Consider the following 24,034-nt stretch of genomic DNA (forward strand, 5'->3'; position numbering starts at 1 on the left):
CTGGGCGGGGGCGGGGACGGTGGGGTGGTGCGGGCGGGTGTCGATTTTGTGTGTCTGTCCGTCTGTCTGTCTTTCTCCCTGCATTACCTGTGTCCCTGAGCTCGTCGCCTTCTGCTCCTGCGCTCACGGCCACAGGGGCGGACGCAGAGGACCAGGCTTCGGGAAGGAGAGGTCGGGGACGGGGTCTGACGGAAGCTTCCCCTGAGGTACGGACTGGAGCCGGGGACGAGCCTCTGAGGCCGGAAGTGCCTGCGAGGGTCGCCGGGGAGGGAGCTGCTCGCGGAGCGCCGAGGCCCTGTGAGCGCTCCAGGCGCTGTGGGAAGTGAGGGAAAGCGCGCACTGAGGAGGCTCCCAGAAGAGTCTGGGATCTGTTGCCTGCTCGGGCGCCCGAGTCGGCCATTATTCCAAAGGAGGGCTGGGGAAGGATGAGGTCATCATTGCTGCTCATGTAAGAGTCAGGAGCGAGTTTGTCCTTTCTTTATGTTTGAGAAACGAGGTTTCCGTTTGAGAGGATAGAATTGACAGTAAATGAAAGAGGAAGGTTTAAATTGATAACTCCACCGTTTTGACCCTTACATTCTTCCTTCGCATTGCACAAAATAATCACATAGTCTTTTCAATGACCCTTGACATCTCTCTACAATCACTCCCTTTTCCCAAGATGTTCTAGAGCTTCATTCTCGATTCTCTTTGTCCATCCACCTCTTGGTGGGGTCGCACATTACACCCATGTAAATGATGCTGGGGTGAATGTGGGAGTGAACACACCTCTCGCAGATACTGACTTTATTTTCTTTTTTGTCTGCTCAGTAGTGGAATCCGTGGATCAGGTGTGCGTTATATTTGAATTCTTTGAGAATCTGCCTCATTGTTTTCTACAGTGACTGTGTTGGTTTACATTTCCTCGTATTTGCTGATGGCTGCCCCCTGTGTTAATCCACAGGTTGATGCACTTAGCTCACTTCTAGGTTACTTAGCAACCTGAGGTCATCACTTGCCACCCCCAGGTGTATGCACACCAGATATAAAGGATTGGCCCGTCACTGCGTGCTCTTTCTGCTATGGTTTCTCTCCCCATCTCTCTCCCTCTCTCTGTGTCTGTTTCTCTGATTCTGTCTCCCTCCCCACTCAGTATTCTTCTCGTCTAAGATCTTCCACTGTCTCTGTCTTCCCTTTCCTTCCTTGCATCACAACCTGCTTTGAGGTGTGTAATTTATATCATAACACCCTGCTGCAACGTCTTAGTGAGTTGTGAGGGCTGTGTGTGCTGCTCAGATCTTGTGAGAAGAGGTTGAATGCCTGTGAATGCAGTGCAGAGCACAAGACAGTCCTCCCCCACACCCCAGGCAGAGTAATTGTGTCATCAGTGCTGAGGTTGAGGAACCCATTTCTAGACTCAAAAGACCTAGGACACTTGAAATGAATTTAAAATTACTAAAGTGGGTGCAGAATGCTGGACGGTGCCTGAGCATTGCAGCTGCAGCCCCTCCAGCCTTGCTGTGCTCCAGCCCTGAGTGTTGAGAGGACTTGCCATTTGGATGCTGTAACCCCGTCAGCCTTGATGGGTGGCTTCCAGTAGGAAGATGTCCTCACGGTAGGAGGAGAGGCCCAGTTCCAGGTCTGGCTGCATCTCAGGATGGGAGATGGGATCCCCTCTGCTGGCATCTCCTGGAGGAACGTCAAGGCAGACCCGCTTATGCTGTGCACTCGCACACTGACCCCTTGTGCATTGGCTGTCTGGGGTTAGGAGAGGGTCAGCTTTGTGTGACTCCTGTCTGCTGCTAATGTGTGTGAGGGAGGCTGTGAGCAGTGGGAGGAGAAAGTGGGTGAGGATGCTAGAGAGATAAAAGTAGTGGATGAAATCATACTGACATAAGTCAGGCTGGGAACATCAGGTCACAGTCCAACCAAAGGCTTTCTTTCTGTCCCCAGGGGAGGAAGCTGAGGAAGAATGGCTAGCTCTAAGTCTCAAGACATGGTCTGTGTAAGTTGGATTTTCTCTATTGACATAGGGTGACTTTCAGGTTAGGTGACTCCCTCCCGTCTTGCTCTGTGAAGCTCCGCAAGGATCTGAAATCCTCCTGCACAGTCTGCTCCTTCACAGTGAGGGCTGGAAGGTCAGGGCACTTCCTGTTTGTGCCTCTTTCCAGCTGGCACCGGGGTTCTCTTGGAATGCATTCCTCCACATCTGCTCTCTGCTTGCTCTGTGCTCAGGGAGGACTGTAGTGGAGGCGTCATTCCCACAGGGAAACGGGCTGTGGGTTCAGAACTGTGAGGTGATGGTCTCATGTGACTGCGCTGGGAAACGTGACTGACATTTCCAGTGTTCTCAGGCTGACGACCAGGGCGTGAGAGTGAATGTCCTCAGTGCATGTGTGGGACAAGGTGACCTGCTTGGGAGGCTTAGGAGAGAGTTCAGTGATCGTGGTCTCCAGAGTTAGGGAGGCCCTGACACACTCTGACACCTTCCAAGGTTTGTTTGTTTGTTTGTTTTTTAATGGTAAAAAGTTAAACCAAATGCACACGCAATTTGGACTCTTCTATATTGTGTAAAGTCATTCTCATGACAGAAAAATCTTAATGATATAATGTGATACCATAATAAACTCAAGGTGTCACAGTATGCCTTAGGTATTCTACACTGAAGCGGGTGGCATTTCTCTTTTGTGGCATAACTTGAAGGATGCGGATGGATGCAAATGCACATGTTTTGGATGTGTAGGTGGGCACAGTCATGGTTTTGGGGAGCTCATGCAGGCAGGTGTCTTGAGCATTTCCATGTGGCTCCTTTCCCACTCTTGAGTCCTTTCCCTGCTCTTTTCCATCTTGAAAACTTCCCCAGTTTCACTCTGCTTGTGTTTGTGGTTCCAGGGTTCAGTGACATTTAGGGATGTGGCTGTTGAATTCTCTCAGGAGGAGTGGGCCTGCCTGGATGCTCCTCAGAGGGTGTTATACAGGGACATGATGTTGGAGATCTACAGCCACCTCGTCACAGTGGGTAAGGCCATCTGTCCCCATGAATGGGGGATGTGTCCTCTACACTGTTGGCTTTGCTCACTGTGATTTCAAAGTCATGGCCATCTTTCAAAGTTTAGTTGACGCTTGGTTTGGTGTCTCATACCTGTCATTTCTTCACTCAGAAGGTTGTGGCAAGAAGACTGCTGCGAGTTCCAGGTCATTAGATACACAGGAAGTCCCAGGCTAGCCTAGCCAACATGGTGAGGCTCTGCTTCAAACAAAGCAAAGTATATGAAATAAATAAGTAAGTAAATCAGTAAATACAATTAGGGGCTAGAGAGATGACGTGGTTAAGAGAACTGGTTGTTCTTGCAGAGCATCTGGATTCAATTCTTACCACCAGAAGGTGGTTCAAAACCATCTGTAACTGCAGCTCCAGGAGATCTGATTCCCTCTTCTGGCCTCCATGGGCACCATGCAGGCATACATGCAGATGGACACCCACATATGCAGAAAATAAATTTATATCAGTAGACTTTTAAAAGAGGTTGATGACTTCTTCCTTCTTCCCACAGCAATAATTTAAGATTTCTTGGGTTTGAATAGGAGTTTCATGAAACACCTACCTCTTGCTTCTCTGCTGGAGATCCCTTCATTGAGCTCTGGGGTCAGTGAGAGACCCTGTCTGAAAATATACAGTGGAGCAATAAAAGAAGACCCCTGACATCGGTCTTTGTGTTATACACACTAGAGTGTATTCACACCTACACACACTTGTGCACAAAACCTTGTGAATGCTCCATACATCGTACACGCATGCCTACAGAGCTAAATAAAAGAACCTTTATGACTTACTTACTAATGGATTAACAGGGCTGATCTAAAACAAAGGTGGACACATTATATTCTCAATGAACACTTTACCTCCTTTAGGCTATGAAGTTTGTTGTTTTCATTGAGAATGGGCTATAAATGTGAAAGAAGGCAGCATAAATAACAATAATGATAACAATTTTCATGGCTGGGGATGCAACTCAGTGGTAGGACACCTCCCCAGCATGCTCAAGGCCCTAGTTTTATCCCTAGGATTAGTAAATAAATAAATGGAAATGAGAAAAAAAAAAGATTCTGTGTTATAGGTATTCAGTACTCAAAGTGTTTGAATAGAATATTTAATCTTAGTGTCAACTCTGTGCAATAGATATCATAAACTCCATCTAAGTTATTATCATTTATTATTATTATTATTATTATTATTATTATTATTATTATTATTTTATTACTTGGGTTTTTTGATGCCGGGTCTCATGTAGTATAGGCTGGCCTTGGACTTGCTCTGAAGCTAAATCTGGCATTGATCTTCTCATCTGCCTGCTCTCACTCTTCAAGTGTTGTGACTATGTGTGTGCCACCATGCCGAATTCTTCGATGGGAAAATTGAGCAGAGACTCTTAGGGGACCTACCCAGGTTAATAGCATTAGCAGTGAGCTTCAGACAATGGAGCCTAAGGGTTCTCACCCATGCAACTACACTTTCCTCTAAGCGACAGGCTTGTATCTATCTGCCTTTAAAGGAGAATAAAACCCTTTTCTGAAACAGCTGGTTTCTTATCCAGGTTTTTTCCTTCTCCTCTGAAGTTTTCCTCATCATTGTTTTGGCTCTTAGAAATTTTTATTTGGTTTTTTTTTTTTTGTTTTGTTTTGTTTTGTTTTGTTTGTTTTTTTTGAGACAATGGTCTTGCTCTGCAGCTCATGCTGGCCTGGCTTACTTACCCACCATCTGGGTTACAGCGTGATCCACCAAACCAAGCGGAATAGACCTTCATAATAATGAAGTTTGTATTTTTAAAAGTCTGCACTGGGGGTCATGGTGGAACACACTTTGTTGTCGTTGTTGTTTGTTTGTTTGTTTGTTTGTTTTTCAGACAGGGTTTCTCTTTGTAGTGCTGGCTGTTCTGGAACTCACTCTCTAGACCAGGCTGGCCTCAAGCTCACAGATATCTGCCCAAGTGCTGGGATTAAAGGTATGTGCCACCACTGCCCAGCTTTAGTGGCACACATTTAATCTCAGCATTTGGGAGGCAGAGGTAGGCAAATGAAGGTAAGCCTGGTCTATATATCAAGTTTCAGTTCATCCTGGGCTATTTAGAGAGATGGAGTTTCAAAAAAAAAAAGTGTATACTGTGTACCATTTTTTTCTCTTTGAAGTAGGAAGTTCGATTTGCAAACCAGATCTGATCACCTTATTGGAGCAGAAGAGAGAGCCCTGGATGGTTGTAAAGGACAAAACAGACAGGCCGAGCCCAGGTGAGTAAGTGTAAGGTGAGACTCCAGCATTGCCAGGCACAGCATGTGGTCAGAGGCCCCACATAGCTGACCCTGGATTTGACAAACTTCGCTCAAAACCCCAGGGCCTGTGGAAAACATGCCTGAGCCCTGGGAAGGAAGTCAAGGTCATAGCAAAAGCTGTCGAAGGGGCTTCTGTTTCAGGAATCACTTGAAGTTGTTCTTGTTTTCCTCCCTCTCACTGGAGCAGGTAAGAGTATTTTATTATTGGTTGTGTTTGTGCACACTTGTGTGCAGGTGTCCAAAGAGGCCATAAGAGAGTATCAGGTCCTTTCTTAGAGTGGCCGCTGCTACTCTAAGCCAGGTCCTGTGGAAGAGCAGTCAGTGCTCTTGACCACCAAACCAATGACAGGACAGCTTGAACACAGTGAGACATACCAAATATTTTAATTCTGAGTCTTCATAGAAGGTTCCTACCTCCGGAGGAACTACATTACTCCTTGGCCTTGGTGTCAGGTTCAAGTCAGGGTCGGGGTTCTTTCCCTGGTCCTTTTACGCCATATTTACCTCTTTTTTGTTTATTGCTAGTAAACAGTCGGGGATTGGACGGGAGGCGGCATTATCATCAGTTTACCTCTTGCTGAATGGGGCCGATGAAGTCCTTGGGGCCAGTTTGATCTTTGCTGTCAGGGTATAACTGGGTGCTGCAGGCCTCCTGCTGCATAGTTAGGGCCAGTAATCCTGTAAGAGCAACTGATTAAAAGTCTAGTTAGAAATCTTTTGGATCTGTTGTTGAAGAAATCTAGACAAGAAGTTTATGAGGCAGGTATAACTTGGAGGGTTAAGAGGAGGAGAAGGGAGCTTAAGAATGGTAATAATCAGTTAGTAACTCACTTCTTGAAGTGGCCAGAGGCCTCAGGCTGTTTCTTAACATTTTTGGGAGCTCCATCTGGAGTCCTCAATGTAGAGGAACAAGTTAGAAGAGTCATTGTATCCAGGGTAAACAGGATGGTGTTGTTTTCTAGTGTAGAGGAACTAGTTAGTAGAGTCATTGTATCTAGGTAAATAGGATGATGTTGTTTTCTGGAAGTTCTTAGACCTTGAAGAAAACTGTAGAAAACAGTGATTGTTTTCTGTGATTTATAGAATTATTTTTCCGAAGGAGCTTTAACAGCCTTTTGCATGACTTTAGTCACAAGACAGTCCTGGCACACCTGGAGCATCTTGCATAATTGTGCAAGACAAACAGTGTACAATAAGAACTGAAATTGCAATGGTGAGGCGCTTCTTCAAGAAACACATAGATTAGATCTGGGTCTTGGTATGAGAAACTTGTTTTTCTCTAAAAATAACTTTTGTGTAATGGTCAATAAATACACTTTGGCATCCGTTTGGTGTTCAGTCTATCAGAGGCTGGACTCCCTGCTTGCCTGTAAGGCCTGGCTTCATTCTGGAGTGACCCTCTTTCTTTGATCATCCTGAATGACATACCAACATGTTGCTCTTGTACCCGGTTGATTGATGTAGAAGCAACATTCTTTCCCTGAGAAGAGACAAAGACTGCTTCTCTCTGCTGTTAGTAAATCTAATCCTTGCCCGTTTTGCAGCACTACAGAGCCAGTGAGTCTGTTTGGCCCTTGAGGGTAAAGATGTTCTGAGCCAACCTTTAAAGTTGGTGGATGAGCTGAGAGGAAAACTGATGGTAAATAGCTAGGGAGTCGGTGCCACTGCTTCAGTGGTGACAGCAACAGTTGTGCCCAGGACTGCTAGAAAGGGGAGAGGGTGTGGCTGGAACCAGTCATTCATCAGGCTGTGCTGCTACAGACCCAGTGATGGGATTGGCAAAGGTTCTTTAGCAGGTAGCACTCCTTGTGGATAAAGAACACTGGGGCACAAGTCCCAGACCACCCAGCCGGTAGGCAGTGGTATCTGTGAGTGCTGCAGATGGTTGAGGCATTGTGAATGTTTGGACATAGGGTCTGGATGATGGTGCTAAGAGTTTATGTATTATTGCTGTCTGTGGAATCTGATGTGCCCATAAAGCATGTCCCTGAGGAGCTAAGACAACCTGTGATACCAAAGAGAGAGATGTGGAAGAGATAAGGGGTGGTAATGATATTTGGCTTAGAGCTGTTAGTAAGTGGTAAGGTGAGAGTCTCTAATAGGACAGTGGATGAGGTCACAAATGGTGAGTGTGACCCAGGAGGGACACTCAACCAACATTCTTCAAAGTGGTCAAGCAGAGTGTTATTCAGGATCTGATATGCAGAGGTTAAGGTCTGAGACAAGAGGTGGTGTGACAGGGAGGTGGGATCAAGATCGTTTAAAGGGGTGATACTAGGGATGTGAGTGAGGACCTTCGGAGCTTTGAACCGTGTCTGCGTTGTGTATATCTAGGGCTTAAGAGAATGGGCTGTGTACCTTCTGTGTTTTGATTGTGCCTGATAGGCAGCTGTGATAAATGCTACAGTAACGTGAACCAATGACTTCTGCCTCCCATTTGAAGTACAATGGGTTCTTAAATATAAAAAGATTCCCCATTCCGCATAAAATGTAGAGCATCTTTCTGAATATGTATTATATCTCCTACGGGATCAGTAAGGGCAAGCTCCACGAGTCTCTGACCAACATGAACAATCATTTCTGTGTTGATCATAGAGAAAGTAAGCATAGGGGACAGGGGTTTTAGAAATCGAGTTAGGTGTTCTAGGGATAAGTTTTGGCAGAGTGCTGGTGAGCAGTCTCCAGACTCTACCACATGAGTGGTCTGGTTGAACTGTTGAGTATAGGTTTTCAGAACCTCAAATCTTCATATGTAGAGTTTGCTACTGATGGGTGCGAGCAAAAAGAAGAAGGAGAAGGGTTAGGGCAAAACCCAATAGAGTCAGGCCCAGGTCCCAGCAGTTGTATGAAGCTTCATTCCTCTGAAACCAAAGGCAGGCTGGTCAACTTTGGTTATCTTCTGAAACTTAAGAGAGCAAGGTCCTGTTGGGGTAGAATTATCTTGATTGAGATGATGGCATACATGGCCTGAAAGGAGAAAGATGGATCCAGTGAGGGAAGCATTGAGCTTAATGGCGGTCGAGGTAGTGAGGATGGCACTAAAGGGGCCTGTCCATTTAGGAGAAAGAGGAGGGGGCTGTTTTCCGAAGACCGAGTCTTCCGTGGAAAAGGGAAGGGGTCAGGATAAGGCGGAGGCAAATGGTTGTGATGGAGTTCCGAAGGAAAGTGTAAAGAAAGCCTAACAAGGTAGTAAGAACTTGATCAGGGAGAGGTGACGGCTGAACCATGAGACCAGGAGGCAGAATTGGCCATCCATACATGAGCTCAGAAGGGAAGATGAAGAGGGGTTTCCCTGGGAGGGATTTTAATTGCAGGAGAGCCAGTGGCAGAATTTTTACCCAATCAGTGTGAAGCTCTTGGGAGAGTGTGATAAGAATGTTTTTGAGAGCGATTTGTTCATTCAACTTGCCTGAAGATGGGATGGTAAGGGATGTGGAAACACCATGGGCTATTAAGGGCTTTGGTTGAGAGACTTGAGGGGTAGGTTCATGGCCATTATCCAATTGAAGCGAGGTTGTAACTTTGAAACAAAGATGATCTCCTTGAAAAGGAGATCAGAAACTGTCTGTGATCTTTATAACTGGTGGGAAAAGCTTCTACTCATCCTAAGAATTTGTCTGCCAGGACCAAAGGCATCTGAAATGTCTTAACTGTGGGCGTGTGGGTGAGGTTGAGCTGCCAATCCAACCCAGGGAGGGATTGAGGAGTGGGGAAAGGGAGACTCCGATGCCTGGAGGTGGGATTAGAAGGTTAGCAAAATTTACAAGCAGTGATAGTCTTTATGAAGGCTAGATCCTCAGAGGTAAGCTGTAAATGGGTTTTAATAAAGTGAGGCAGAGCCTGGCTATTAGGGCGAAAAGTTTGGTACAGATAGGATGAAATTTGTTGAGTTTCTGGGAACGATGAAAATGTGGGTGGTACAATGAAAGTGCCTTGTTTGTTTTTTGTTTGTTTGTTTTGTTTTGTTTTTCATGAAAGGGTTTCTCTGTGTAGCCTTGGCTGTCCTGGACTCACTTTGTAGACCAGGCTGGCCTTGAATTTACAGTGATCCACCTGTCTCTTCCTCACTGAGTACTGCGATCAAAGGCATGTACCACTGCGCCTGGCGTGAGAGTGCCTTGTGGAATGTGAGAAGTAGAGGGGAGTGGTTGGTGAGCCTGGGTCAGGCAGATGGAGGAAGCAAGAGAAATTGCTTTGAGAAATCCCACTTTGGCAAGGAGGTTCCTTTCCAGAAAGGGGACAAGTTGGTACCACCAGGAAGAAATGGGTAAGGGAGATACCCTTAAAGATGCAGTTAAATGGTGGGATTTGGTGATCCCGGTAAGGGTGTTCTCCTGCTCTGACAACAGAAGAAGAAGAAGAAGGAGAGGTGGGTCTCCAGAATTTCTTCAGGACTAAAAAGTGTCTCTGGTGTCTAAAAGGAAGGAGATGGGTCACCCTAATACTGCGATAACTACCCAGGGTTTTCTGTTGGAGATGGCTATGGTCAGGTCAGGGGAGCCTGAGCCCCCTCAATTGTCCTTGGCCAGACCCAGGAGGTCAGGTGAAGGGTGATCTGGGCTTGATGTCCTCACACCATGGGGGACATGGGGGCAGTCACACCCCAGTGTGCTTACTGATGGTTCCTTGGACATTGTCTGGACAGGCCCAGGCCCAGTGACCCTCCTGGCTGCATTTGAAACAGGGATGTGAATGTACTCGGGCTTTGGGAGGCCAGAGAGCCTGGACTTTTGCTTTGGCAGACCTTGGCCATCATCATGTATTTTTGTTTGGGGGCTTTTTCATCATTCTCATGGTACACCTTGAAGGCCGTGTACCATTCTCATTCTCATGGTACACCTTGAAGGCTAAGACTTCTTAGAAAATAATTCAGAATCTGGCTGTTCACATAATGGATTTTAAGTTACAGGAAAATATGTGTATGTGTTACAACAAAAATAAAGTATTCTTCCTTCTTTTCTTTCAGATATGGAGAAATGTTTTGAATCTGAAAATATATCTTCAGAGAATCATATTCATAATAGAAATTTACCCAAACAGAGCATAAGTAAAACTTTTGACCTCCAGGGCTCCACTTTTAGTAATGGCCCCAAAGATAGTACATTCAGGGGACTACAAGGTTGTCAAGGAGACGCTAATCAAAAGATTAGTTACAAGAAACAAATACCTACTTACACCTGCCGGACTCTTACTCACAATATAGAAAAAGCACACGAATGTAAAGAGTGTGGAAAGTACTTTGGGTGTAGTTCAGCCCTTACTCAGCATCAGAGTGTTCATACTGGAGAGAAGCCCTATGAATGTAAGGAATGTGGGAAGGCCTTCAGACTCCACAAACAGCTTTCAAGACATCAAAAATCTCACAGTGGTGAGAAACCTTTCAAATGTGATGAATGTGGAAAGGCTTTTTATCTTCCCACCCTGCTAAAGTGCCATAAAACCGTTCATACAGCTGAAAAACCCTTTGAATGTGAAGAATGCGGGAAATCCTTCAAGCGACTCTCCCATCTTGTTGGACACAGGACCGTTCATGCCAATGTGAAACCATATGAATGTAATGAGTGTGGGAAAGCCTTTAATCGTCGCTCAAACCTTGTGAAACATCAGAAAATTCATTCTGGTGAGAGACCCTTTCAGTGTAAGAAATGTGGAAAGGTCTTCACTATTCTGGCACAGCTTACTCAACACCAGAACATTCATACTTCAGAGAAATTTGAATGTAAGCAATGTGGGAAGATATTTAGTAGTGGCTTTTACCTTATACGACACGAGAGTATTCATACAGGTGAGAAACCTTTTGAATGTAATGTATGTGGGAAAGCTTTTAGGCTTCAGGTATACCTTAATGAGCATCAGAAAACTCACACTGATGAGAAACCGTTCAAGTGTAAGTTCTGTGAGTCAGCTTTCAGACGGAAGTACCAGCTTAGTGAACATCAGAAAATTCATTCTAATGTGAAACCCTATGAGTGCAAGGATTGTGGGAAATTCTTTCGTAGACGGTCAAATTTTACTGAGCATCAGACTATTCACACTGGGAAAAAACCCTTTGAGTGTAAAGAATGTGGGAAGCTCTTTAGACTTAATATACATCTCCTTCGACATCAGAGTTTTCATAGTGGTGAGAGGCCTTTTGAGTGTAAAGAATGTGGGAAGGCTTTTCATTTTTCCAGCCAGCTTAATTACCATAAAACAATTCATACAGATGAAACACCTTTTGAATGTAAGGAATGTGGGAAGTCTTTTAAGCGTGCCTGCAGCCTTTTGGAACACAGGATTATTCATGCTGGTGTGAAACCATATGAGTGTAATCAGTGTGGGAAAGCCTTTAATCGTCGCTCAAACCTTGTGAAACATCAGAAAATTCATTCTGGTGAGAGACCCTTTCAATGTGAGGAATGTGGAAAGGGCTTCACTGTTCTAGCCCAGCTCACTCGGCACCAGACCATTCATACTGGAGAGAAATCATTTGAGTGTGAGCAGTGTGGGTCAGCCTTCAGACTTCAGTACCAGCTTACCCAACATCAGAGGATTCATACTGATGTGAAACCATATCGATGCAAGGAATGTGGAAAGGGCTTTGTTCGTGGTACAGCTCTTAGAATCCATGGGAGAGTCCATACTGGCAAGAGGCCCTTTTAGTGTAAAGAATGTGGAGAACGTTTTCAACAGCATTACCAATTTCTTGAACATTGTAGAATTCATCCTGGCAAGAATCTTTATGAATGTAAAGAATGTGGGAAGTATTTTACTCGTGGAGACCTTAAAGTACATCAAAGAATTCACACTGGTGAGAAACCTTTCCAGTGTTAAGAATGTGGGAAGACCTTTAATTTAAAACAAAACTTGGTTTGACATGCTAAAATTCATATTAATAAGCTTTATGATGTAAGGAATCTGGAAAGGCCTGTAGTAATTCTAAGCTACCTGTATGTCAGAGAATTCATTCTTACAAGAAAATCTTAATCCCACTAGTGGAGAATAAGACCATTACGACAACTTAAAGCCAGTTTCAAAGCAAGCTTTAAGTAAATACTGGCCAGGTGATGGACTCTGGCCAGGTCCAGGTCTGGGTTTCTAGAAAATAACTATGAGTCATGCCTTGCAAAGGCTTAGAAGGTTAACCCCACAAGGCTACAGTATTTCCCATCAGGTATAATCAAGGGACAAGCATGTATCCTCACTTATTTCCTGTCTATGTACCTCCCATTTACATATCAAGTCAGGGAAAATGTATACTCTGATGTGTTTCCTGCTCATGTACCTCCTCTCTCACATGCAACCAAGCACATCTGGGGTGCACATCTGGGTCAAACAAACTTGTTCAGGGGAATGAAAATTGTGGCTTTTATCTCCCATAAGCAATAGCCTCCAGCATTTCAGGAAGTATTTCTCCTTGGGCAAGGGGCTTAACAGGTTAGAGGCATTTTTATTTAATAGATCTTTTAGGCACAGTAATTAAAATTTGAAAAGTAACTTTGGTTTGCACAAAAACCTGTGAACGAACGTAATAAATGTGAGAAAATGTTTAGATTTAGTTCAGCTTTTATTACACAGAGGATAATTCATATTGATATGAAATCCTATCACTGTAAAGAATGTGGAAAAACTTTCAGTTGGAGCACAGGCCTTTAACATAAAAGAATCCATGCTGGTGTCAAATACTATGTGTGCAAGGAATGTGGGAACATTATGGAATTAGCTCAACTCTTAAAGAGTCTATATAGGTCTAAATCCTATAAATGTAAGAAATGTGGGAAAGCTTTTATTGTAAATGGTGAGCTTATACAACATTAGAAAATCCATGATCCTCAGGAGTCCTATGCATGTAAGGAAGGTGGACAAGCCTTTATATGGAAATTTTACTCAACATCAGAACTCATATTGGCAAGAGTTTGACATAAAGGGATGTGAGAAAAACTTCATTCTGCCCTAGGATTTGGTCAGTGTCAGAATAGTCATATACTTCTTGATGCCAAGAAACCATTTGGGAATGAGAATGTGGGTAGTGTTATTCAGAGATGATACTTTTTCAAGAATGTCTTTGAATGTCAGAAATAAAGCATAGCCATCACGTTCTTGGTTTACTCTCATCTTCATTTTGTAAACTTAAAACACTAGTCAGTCAATTTAGGAATAGCAGTTATTGGAACCAGGATTATCTGAGGCACCTTCCTTGTCACCATTAACTTCTCATGGCTCCTGTGATATTAGACTGGATGTTTACTTTCTTTCTACCTAATTTGTTAATGGTGGACACAGTACCAGCCAAAATTGTGGAAACAGTGTTATAATAGATAGAGAATCCTTGAGAGTATTTGGTTCATGACTATAGCTTTTACAGTATTTTTGCTTTCTTTGGCATTACTGTAACTAGTATGAAAAGCAAATTGTATTGCAGATAATTGAGAAAAGCCTCAGGCATTCCTCCACTATTTCAAATAATTTCATTCTGAATAAATTCTGATGGATGAAAGCTATACAAAAGTATTTTCATTGAGAATCCATTGCTTGAGCTTTTCTGCAGAGAAATCAAAAGCACAGCTGATGGTGAATATGTACTTTTTACAGGGGTTACACACAAAACGTTCAGAAGGTAAAGCCCTGTATGTCCCTGCCTAGACATTAAGATAAAGTACATCTGTGACAGGGCAAGCCTGTGCACAGTCTCCTCCATCTCATATTCTTGCTGACACCATTTCAGGTTCGACTAGGAAATTGATTTCTGATGGACAGTCTCAGGGAGAAATTACCCAGTTCTACTCTGTGAACCGGAGGCCAAGATGCCCCTGCTAATTTATCTTGGCTTCTGCTAAACTGCCTGGGGGTGCAGACCTCCCTCTTCATCTAACTGCTTATCTTGGTTTCTGTTAAACTGCCTGCTTTGGCAAAAACTCCACCTGCAGCTGCTGAGCAAGATAACAGAATGTGATTTTTGCTTTTAATAGCCCCTTGCTCTAAATGCTTGGAGCTACACTTGATTGTGGCCCCAACCATCTGAAATAAAGACTTTCAGTTGGCCAAACTGTGCGAGTGATCTGCTCTGCTGGGCTCACCATAAAACATTAACAAAAATAGACAAAATTGAAACCACTTATAAAAATACATGTATGAAAATTTTCATATATATGGAAAAAGTGGAAGAATCAAAAATATCCTCTGGATTCAAGATTGTCAACAATTTAGTATGTTGACTATTTTTGGCTATATATAAGTATTGAGTTATAACATTAAGAGTATGTTTTAGGGAGCTGGGAGATAGCTCAATAGTTAATTTGAGCCAGCATTTACTGGCTGCTCTTCCAGAAGACACGGGTTTAATTACTGTTAGATATTTTCATAATTGTTTGACTTATCGGATTACAAGTTATATCTGTAACAGGTTTCATGTCATAATGTCTAAAATATTGTTGAATTCCAATGGATATACATGCTGAAGCACTATCAGCCCCAATTTGCAAGGGCATCTCCAAAACATTCAACATCTCTAACAAATGTGAAACCTTAGGATCATGCTCTCCAGAATTTAAGGCAAAAGTCCACTGGAATTCTGAATATGAATCTATGGTGTGGTGCATGTATTTCAGTTCTCCAAACTCTGTAAAATGGAGAACACCAGCCACTGTATGACCTTATTCCAAGACAACACTAAACAAGATCTTCATTTCTATTTTAGCATAAAGGCCTCCATTTAGTAATTGAACCTTGACAATATACACACAATATCCAGTCTGACCAAGTTGGCCTATAGCTGAAGACTTTCTCTCCAGCATCTCAAGGGGCTGCCATCTTGCAATATCTTCAAGCCTCTGTGGACTTTTCACATTTGGAATCACCTCTTTTGGTGTTATTGTAAGTTCCAGATTGGATTGCTCTGAAGGCTCTCTATTTATGGCCTTTAATTTAGCATCTATTTTCTCAGTCTCTTCTTTCTACAAGTCTGTCTTATCCTGATCTTTCCCAAAGAGAATATACAAAACTGAAATATCAGTGAAAAAATTATTTGTATGATAAGAGAAACAAAATGGTATCCAGAAGCACTGTGTCATTATGTCTTCCTCCATTTTCAACATAGAAAATTATCTTTTTAAATCTCAAAACCTTTCCCTAAGGACTTTACTTTCTTAGAATGAGCTTCCCTTCTAGACCCTACCAGCTCAGATGCTTGTGGCTTCTCAGTCTGTCTCTGGCTCCTGCTTCCAGGGAGAGAGATGTTTTTCTGTCTCACTTACTGGATCCTGACTCCCTCCTCACTCTGGGAAGTTAAGGTCCACAAATGTTTGCTCCTCAGACTAGCAAGAACCCCTTTTCAAAGGGATTTTGCTTTCTGCTTTGGCTAGCAAAATCTAGCTTTGAGAAGCTTCCTTGTTAGACTTTTTTTTAACTCTATCGAAAGAAACTGCGTCTCTGGGGTTTGTATGTATCAATTTTTTGTTTTTCTGCAGCCTGCTAGAGGCCTTGCTTCTCTGTGGGTGGTGGGGGCATCTGTCTAATCAGGAATCTGTGAGCTCCAACTTTAGGTACTTACTTTGCTTTGTTTTTAAGGACAACTAAAAAACTGCTTTATAGTTTTACTTTCTATAGAAGTTCTTGCTAGCTTACTCTAAATTCTGCCACATGTTGGTACACCATTTGTTGTTGATTATTAATATTATTGATTTATCTTTTAGTTAAACAGCAGTTATTCTCAAACCAGCTGTATAACTAAATCACCACACAGAGACTAGAATTTATTTAATTAACCTAGAGCACAATGCTGAGCAATAGTCACTCCATCCTAAACCTCCAAACCCACATACTTTCCTTCCATTCAGATTCCCACATTATACTTGCTTTTAGTCATATCTTAGGTCCAGTTCTCAAGTCCTTTCCTGCGGATCTCTCCTCTCCAACTCCTCCCACTCCTTCTTTCTCCTCCCCTCTGACCAGGATATCCCACCCTATTCTCTTCATTGCTCAGTATTGGCTGGCTGTTTTATTGAAAATACAGAGAACAAATGGTGGCATGTTTACACAAACTTGAGACAGGTGATGCTTAGAATAGCATCACAATGCAGTGTCCAGATTGAAACCAGACAATGGGGTAGAGAAATCAGCATTTGAATGAACAAGGGTAAGTTGTATGCATTCCACAAGAACATTATACCAACAGTATTGGATTAATAATGGGGTTCTGCATCTTAATATGTGTGGCCAATTATGTAAAACAAAGGGTTAATTCAGTCAAATTAATGGTCCTTAGGACCAACTGCACCTCTTTACAGCACAATATTCACTAAGACCAGTAAAGAATGTAACACCATCCCAGACCTTCATGGGCTTTCAGGCCTTTTAGCACAGCTGACTTCATGATGGATGCATGTTGCAGCATATTTGATCCAGTTGTGAACCCCAAGACTGTGAATTGTGTAAACCTGTTTATAATTGTAGTATGGCTCAGTCTTTGATCCTACTGCTTTCTATTTACTGTAAAGAAGTACTTTTGGTGTGGCTTAGCCCTAGCACACACCTTTAATCCAATAACTTTCTGTAAACAGGATTAAATAAAGCTAATCCTATGTTAAGAGGCAGAGCAAGCAACCAGACTGACAGGAAATGAGTATGGGAAAAAAATTATAGACAATGAGAGTAAGTCTGGAGGACAGATAGACGAATAGGAATGGAAAGGAGGGACATTGAGTTGAAGTGTATTCAATGTGGAGAAGGAGAAAGAGCTTTTTCCTTCTGGGACTTTGGCTGAGTAGGGAGGCCATCTGAGTGCCTTTTCTGCCTCTCTGAAGTAGCAGGCTTTCACTCCTGTATCTGGCTCTTGAGTCTTTATTGGTAAAATTGAATGATTGATACTTTATTTCTTTTAAACAACAGAAGTACTATTTAGGCCATAAAACTGTACATAGACTATACTAAGTGTACCAAATGAAAATTAGGAATTTATCAAAATTCATGGTTCCAACAAACTCTAAATGTACAAACCCTGTATCTAGACTTCTGTAGTTTTGCTTCTGGCTAACTGTTCTTGCTAAATGAAGTATGTCAATCCAGGATATGGCTTAGGTGCTTGAAACCTCACTCTAAGAAAGACGCTGGGCTACACTGGGATCCGAAACACAAACTGTAGTCTCTGCCCAGCTAATAAAGACTTTGTATGGGCTTAAATCCACATCTGACTAGTCATCTTTGATGGATTTCCCACATTTTCTGTGTTGATGGCTCTTCTCCATTAGATCTCATGGCTCATCAGATGGCAGCTTTCCTGGGTGTGTGTCTGTCATTTATTTTTTGTTGCCCCAGTTATGCCAATCCCTTATACTGTGCAGGATGTGCTAGTTAAAATGTTCAGACTCCATGTCACATTACACAGTGAGGAACATTTTTCTTTTCCCATGCCCCCTTTATTTTCCATCTCTCTTCTGCCCTCGTTTCATTCTGATATAATACATCTTGGGAAGCATGGTGGCAATCAGGTAGGGGCTGGAGCAGTAGCTGAGAACTGCATCCTGGTCTGTAAGCAGAGAAGGGGGAGGAGAGAGAAAGAGAGCGAGAAGAGAGAGCGAAGGTCTGACATTAACACACTTCCTCCAACATGGCCACACCACCTAACCCTTCTAATCTTCAAAGCATTCTACTTTCTGGTGACTAAGTGCAAAGCATATGAGCCTATAGTGGCCATGGGGGCCATTTTTTTTATTTGAGATAGGGTTTCTCTGTGTAGTCCTGACTGTCCTGGACTTGCTCTGTAGACCAGGCTGGCCTCCAACTCACAAAGATCCACCTGCCTTTCCCTCCTGAGGGCTGGGATTACAGGTGTTCGCTACCATGACTCAGGGGCCATTCCTATTCAAACCACCACACCTACGAAACATCATAACCAGCAACACAGTGCCGGAGTAAAATTGTGATACATCATGTAAGAGTGTAGATGCCTAGTAACTAATACAGCCTCTGCACAAATGAGAATTGTATTCATTTGTTTTTATTTCTGTATATGTGTGGTTATGTGCACATGAGTGCAGGTATGTACAGAGGCCAGAAGAGGGCATCAGATTCCCTAGAGCTCTAGTGCTGGTAAACAAACTCAGATCCTTTGGAAGAGATTGTACACTCAGAATTGCTAAGCCATCTTTTTAGCCAACCCTAGTCTGGATATACACCAGTATTCTAAATTATAACTGCTATTTCTGTTGAATGAATATCACTTTCACACTATTGTAATTTGAAAAAAAAATTAAGCCAAATTAAGTATATATGACAGAAACTCTGGAATCTGATCACATTCCCTCCCCCTACTTCGTACACACCTTGAGTACTTTAATTTTTGTGCTAAAATACCAAACTAATGCTGTACTCTATTTCTTATAGCGTGTGATTGAAGAATTTAAGATCGCCTGGTTATAACTCCATTTTGAAATTAAGAGCCATCTTGACTGGGAGCTGAATTCGGGTACCAGGAAATATCACAGAATGTACACTTGGCAGAAAACAAAGTTAACTCTCCTAGCAACAGCCTCCAGGAAATATTACAGAATAAATACTTTATAGAAAATAGAGACAATCTCCCTGGCCATAAAATATGAGAATCAGTTGGGAATCGAGTGGGAAAATTCTCCCCAGTGTTTCAGATATAGTTTAGAAGAATAGCCATTGTGATTATATGCCTTAGCAATTGTGATTATGTGCCTTAGAGAAGGTCACCTTGCCCTCCTAAATTTTACCCAATCCTGTAACACCAACGCTTGTGCCCCCCTGCTTGCTGCCATGGAAACCCCCTGCTCATAGACTTTCCCTTTAAAAATCCTGCTCACTCAGAGTTCGGGGTCCCACTTCTCCACTGCTGTGTCAGTGAGACTTGGGTCCTGAGTTCAATCGCTCTCGTTATAAAGCTCTCTTGCATCGAGTTGTCTTCTGGTGGTCTCTGAGGGTCCCATGATCCTGGCATTACATGGTATAGCCTTTAATTTTTGTTTTTATTCCAAAAGTCTTTTTTTCCCCTGACAGAGTCTTACTATGTAGCCCTGGCTGTCCTAGAATTCACTACATAGATCAGGCTGGCCTCAAACTCACAGAGATCCACCTGCCTACAACTCTCTAATGCTGCAATAAAAATGTATGTATCACTATACCCATTCGAAAATCTTTACACTTTGTTTATTTTTAATTTATATATATGAGCTTACAATAGTTTATGTGCACCACATGCATCACACAAGGGATTGGAGTGATGGCTCAGTGGTTAAGAGCACCAGGTGCTCTTCCAGAAGACCAGTGTTCAATTCCCAGCATCCACATGGCAGCTCACAACTGCTTGTAACTTTAAGATCTGACATCCTCACACAGACATACATGCAGGCAAAACACAAATGCACATAAAATAAAAATAAGTAATTAAAAAAAAAAAGAGCTTGTAAAGGCCAGAGGAGGGCTTTGGATTCCTGGGACTGTAGTTGCATGTAGTTGTCATCCACCATATGGGTCCTGGGCAGTGAATCCTTTGCAGTAGTAGGTACTGTTAACCACTGAACCATCTCTCTAACCTTCATTCCAAGAACTTGACTTCCTGAATGTCACTCCTCCATCAGATAGCTAAGTGGTCACCCAGTGGTTAAGTGTAAGATTTCTTTAACTCTACCGAACCTAGTAAATTATCCACTCATGGCTGAAGAAACGTGGCTTGGTGTGGTGGTTTGAATAGGTGTTCCCCATAGACTCGTGTGTTTGAAGGCTTGGCCCATAGAGAAGGCCCTGCTAGGAGGTGTGGCCTTGTTGAAGGTGTGGCCTTGTAGGAAGCGTGTCACTGTGGAGACGGCTTCACGGTCTCATATGGACGTTCAAGCCATGCCCAGTGTGGAAGCCAGTCACCTCCTGCTGCCTGTGGATGAAGATGTAGAGCTCTCAGCTCCTTCTCCAGCATCATGTCTGCCTGCACACTGCCATGCTTCCCACCATGATGAGAATGGATTAAACCTCTGAAACTGCAAGCCAGCTCCAACAAAATGTTTTCTTTTATAAGACTTGCCTGGCACCTCACTCGACCTTTCACCTCTGTCTGTTGGAAGCAGTACTTTTTACTGCCTCCTTGGCTTCTGTACATCTTACTGGGTCTCATTAGAAAAAAAAAAAAAAAAAGGAAAAGAAAAAAAAAAACTCTTGTAAAAAAAAAGTTTGACAATACTAAACTGCCAAACAACTAGATGTAATCAGGTTATCAAAGGCAGGCAGAGTAATAAGTCTCTTCTGCATGGTATCCAATAAGAAAAAAACCCAACAAGCAAGCGAAGCTGGCAGCACTCAGTGGTTGTCAGCCCAGAAAGGGATGTCTGCTGAGACGGCTTGTCTCCCAAAGCTGGCCTCACCTTCAGCAGACAACCTGCTTGTCTCCCAAAGCTGGCCTCACCTTCAGCAGACAACCTGCAGGTCAGCGTGCAACTCTCCACAGCTGCAAAACCTTTCTCGCTTCTAAGCCTCTAACTTTGCCCCTTTAAATGGTTGCAGCTAGCATTTCCCCCTTTCAGACCCCTTTTTACTACACAGCCAAGGCCCAATTAGACCCTGGGAGTTTGATACAGCATCCATAAAAAAATGGAGGCATACAGGGACATGAATATACAGGTAGACAATTGTCCAAGGACACAGTGACAAAGCTATCTACAACTCTAGGAGGCCACAAAACCTGAGGACCCATGACACTATCAGGACGTGTGGCCTTGTTGGAGGAAGTGTGTCAGTGGGTACGGGCTTTGAGGTGTGACTTTGGCCAGCCGAGAGCATCCGTGGGTGGACTCTGTGGAGAAGATGTATACAGAGGCCCATGCTCAGTGAGCCTTTGCTTTGCGGATCCACATCGCTGCGCTGATCTCTGCTTTGCAGAGAGAAATGTTTCAGAGAGCTTCTCAGGGCAATCTAACTGAGTCTTGCAGCTTTTGCGGACTTCGGGTTGCTGCTTGGTGTGGGCCTTTGGACTGGACTGCTGGTATCCTGAAGACCGAATCTGTTAACCACCCAAAGACCCATTGGCCCTTATCATCAGGAAGTTGATTTAAAAAGGTATACAGCCCTTCCCCTACTCTCCTACCTAAGGTTGCAGCAGGGGGTGGGGGCAGGGGACTGGAAGGAGGTAAAGGTGCTCAGGAGCCCTAAATGAAGTAGGTTTGGTGAGGAATCTAAGCCCGTAGTGGTGCACACATATACACTCTTGCACACACAACATAAATGTAATCAAAAGATTTAAAAGCTCTTTGGTGCACCAGCCCTACATTCTTCCTACTTTGTGTTGAGTTCATCTGATTCCATGACTTAGCTTGACTAAGAACAAATCAAAGCATTCAGAGGCAACTAATGCAGGGAAGGAATCAAGGAGACACCACAGGTGAATTGTTGAGAAGAGGCTCCGCCATGATTGCAGAGCTTCCTGGAGCGTCAGAGCCAGGCGCTCCTGGGACTCCCTCAGAGCCTTCTGAGATGCACTGTGGTCAGGACTGTGCAGATGCCTCTCTCTGAGGGTTAACCCATTTCCTTTCCAGACAGTTCCTCTGTATGTGTCTCTGTCCGCCTGTTCGTCATCTCTCCCCTGTCTCTTTTTCCTTCCTTCATCCTTCCCTTTCATTCCTTCACTTTTGTTAAGACTCTGGTAAGGCAGACTCTCCTCTAATTTATTATGTAGCCGAGGATGACTCTGAGCTACTGATCCTCCTGCCTCCATCTCTGGATGGAGGTTGCACACATGCTCCATCCCCAGTTGGGATACCACTCAACTCAGGAAGCCAGGCCTGAGTCTCCCTGCCACTTCCCTCCTTCATCACTGGGGGGAAGGATGGGCCCTCAGTTATAGGTGTTGCTTCCCTAGCTTTCTCTCTCTCTGGAGCTGTGATCATTGCTCTATTTCCACCCTCAGTGGCAAGGCCTGCAAGAAGTCTCCTGATGATCCCCCCCCATTCTAATCGTCCAAATTGACTGAGTTTGCAGAGCCTGTTCCAGGATGCTGCCAGCAGTGCCTGGGAGGGAAGTTTTCCTGCACTCCCTACAGGGTTAGGGTGCAGAACACTGACGGTTAAACTGTGAGGGGCTTAATGTGACCCTACAGACTCTGTCTTTGTTCCAGCAAAAGCAAACACCAAGCCCCGAAGGCTCTAACGCCTAGAAGAAAAATTTGGATGCCTACAATTCAAACAGTCCTTTCATTTAATGATTGAAGCTAGGCTTGGTGGCTTTCACCTGTAATTCCAGAATAGGAGAGGCTGAGGCAGAAGAGTTGTCAGACATTTAAGGCAAGCCTGGGGTACATGTAAGGAGTCCCAGGGTCACCTGGCAAACAAAAGCAACATAATGAAATAAAACAGAATTAAGCCTCAAGGCTCAGGGATCTACACAGAAGAGGAGGCAGAAAGACTGTAAGGGCCAGAGGGGACAGGTGACTCCGAGGAAACAGTGTCTTCCTGACACACAGGACTGATGCAATATGACCTCACAGAGTCCGTGCAGCACTCACAGGGCCTGCCCAGGTTCAGGCCACACAGAGCCTCAGCACTGAGAGGGGAAAAGGACATGGGCTCCCACCCCTAACCAGTGACCTAGCCGTAACTGATAGCTGCTGGCAAAAGAAAACTCAGTTTTCTCCAGGGCAGTCTCACTGGGTATATTAACCACACCTCAGGGCAGGCCACACGCGCAGAAGTAGCTGGCCAACACAAAATGAATTCCATTGTATTTTTGTGAACTCTTTGTTTTCTTAGGATTTTTTTTTAATTATGTATTTTTATTTCATGTGCATTGGTGTTTTGTCTGCATGTATGTCTGTGTGAGAGTTATAGACAGTTGTGAGTTGCCTTGTGGGTGCTGGAAATTAAACCCAATCCCCTGGAAGAGCAGCAAGTGCTCTTAACCACTGAGCCTTCTCTCCAGGCCCACTTTTTGTTTTCTTATGCACTGTTTTGGCGTTCTTTTTTTCTGGTCAGTTGTTTGCTTGTGCACATTTGCATGCTCACCACTGCTCACACACGTGCAAACATGCACACCACACACACATGAAAAATGAAAGGAAAAGAAAAACAGAAGAAGGAATGAACAGCACTCAATAAATGATACTGTCAGGCCATCCAGAACTTCACGGGATCTAAAGAGTTCAGTATTGACTGTGGGGGAAAGACAGCAGCTCAGCTCTTTAATATTCATTAGACTGAGGTCTGACATTATTCAAAACTTAAGACCCAGCCAGGTGGTGGTGGTGCCAGCCCCCACAGTGACACACTTCCTCCAACAAGGCTGCACCTACTCTAACAAGGCCACACCTCCTAATGGTGTCACTGCTTTTGGGCCAAGCATTTAAACACCCAAGTCTATGGGGCACTACACACAAGACTACTCAGCCATAACATATGTAGAGGTCCGAGGTCAGACCCGTACAGGTTCCATGATCTCTCAAGTTTCCATGAGTCCCAGCCACTTGATTCTGTGTGTGGGGTTCTCTTGGCATGTCCCAAACTTCTCTGGTTCCTCTAATCCTTCCTCCCCCTCCTCCAAGGGATTCTCTGAGCTCCACTTAATGTTTGGCTGTGGTACTCTCTACCTGCCTCCAACAGTTGCTGGATGAAATCTCTCTGGTCTCACTGATGATGATTCTGTTAGGCTCTGGTCTTAGAATACTCTGCAGCCAGGACAAACTGTAGGTCAAATTTTATGTCTGGGTTGGTGGCCCAATCCTGCCACTTGAGGCCTTGTTTGGTTTCAGAAGATG

The 24,034-nt window shown here is 43.8% G+C and overlaps 1 protein-coding gene across 2 annotated transcripts; it reads left to right on the forward strand.

Moving 5' to 3' along the window:
• The first annotated feature begins 7 nt into the window (after positions 1 to 7).
• LOC110556725 (zinc finger protein 60-like) lies at positions 8 to 19,338 on the forward strand. Of its 2 annotated transcripts, XM_060366522.1 has the most exons (7): positions 8 to 206; positions 1,933 to 1,984; positions 2,872 to 2,998; positions 4,884 to 4,982; positions 5,167 to 5,265; positions 10,274 to 11,092; positions 18,667 to 19,338. In XM_060366522.1, exons 2-7 carry the CDS (start codon positions 1,952 to 1,954, stop codon positions 18,675 to 18,677), a joined length of 1,188 nt encoding a protein of 395 aa, XP_060222505.1. In that variant the 5' UTR covers positions 8 to 206; positions 1,933 to 1,951; the 3' UTR covers positions 18,678 to 19,338. The 2 variants fall into 2 exon arrangements, with proteins under 2 accessions (XP_060222505.1, XP_060222504.1); XM_060366521.1 differs by lacking the exon at positions 18,667 to 19,338 and having other exon boundaries at positions 14 to 206; positions 10,274 to 13,794.
• The last annotated feature ends 4,696 nt before the right edge of the window (positions 19,339 to 24,034 follow it).

Source organism: Meriones unguiculatus, chromosome 14 (genome assembly GCF_030254825.1).
Source record: "Meriones unguiculatus strain TT.TT164.6M chromosome 14, Bangor_MerUng_6.1, whole genome shotgun sequence".
Taxonomy (NCBI): domain Eukaryota; kingdom Metazoa; phylum Chordata; class Mammalia; order Rodentia; family Muridae; genus Meriones; species Meriones unguiculatus.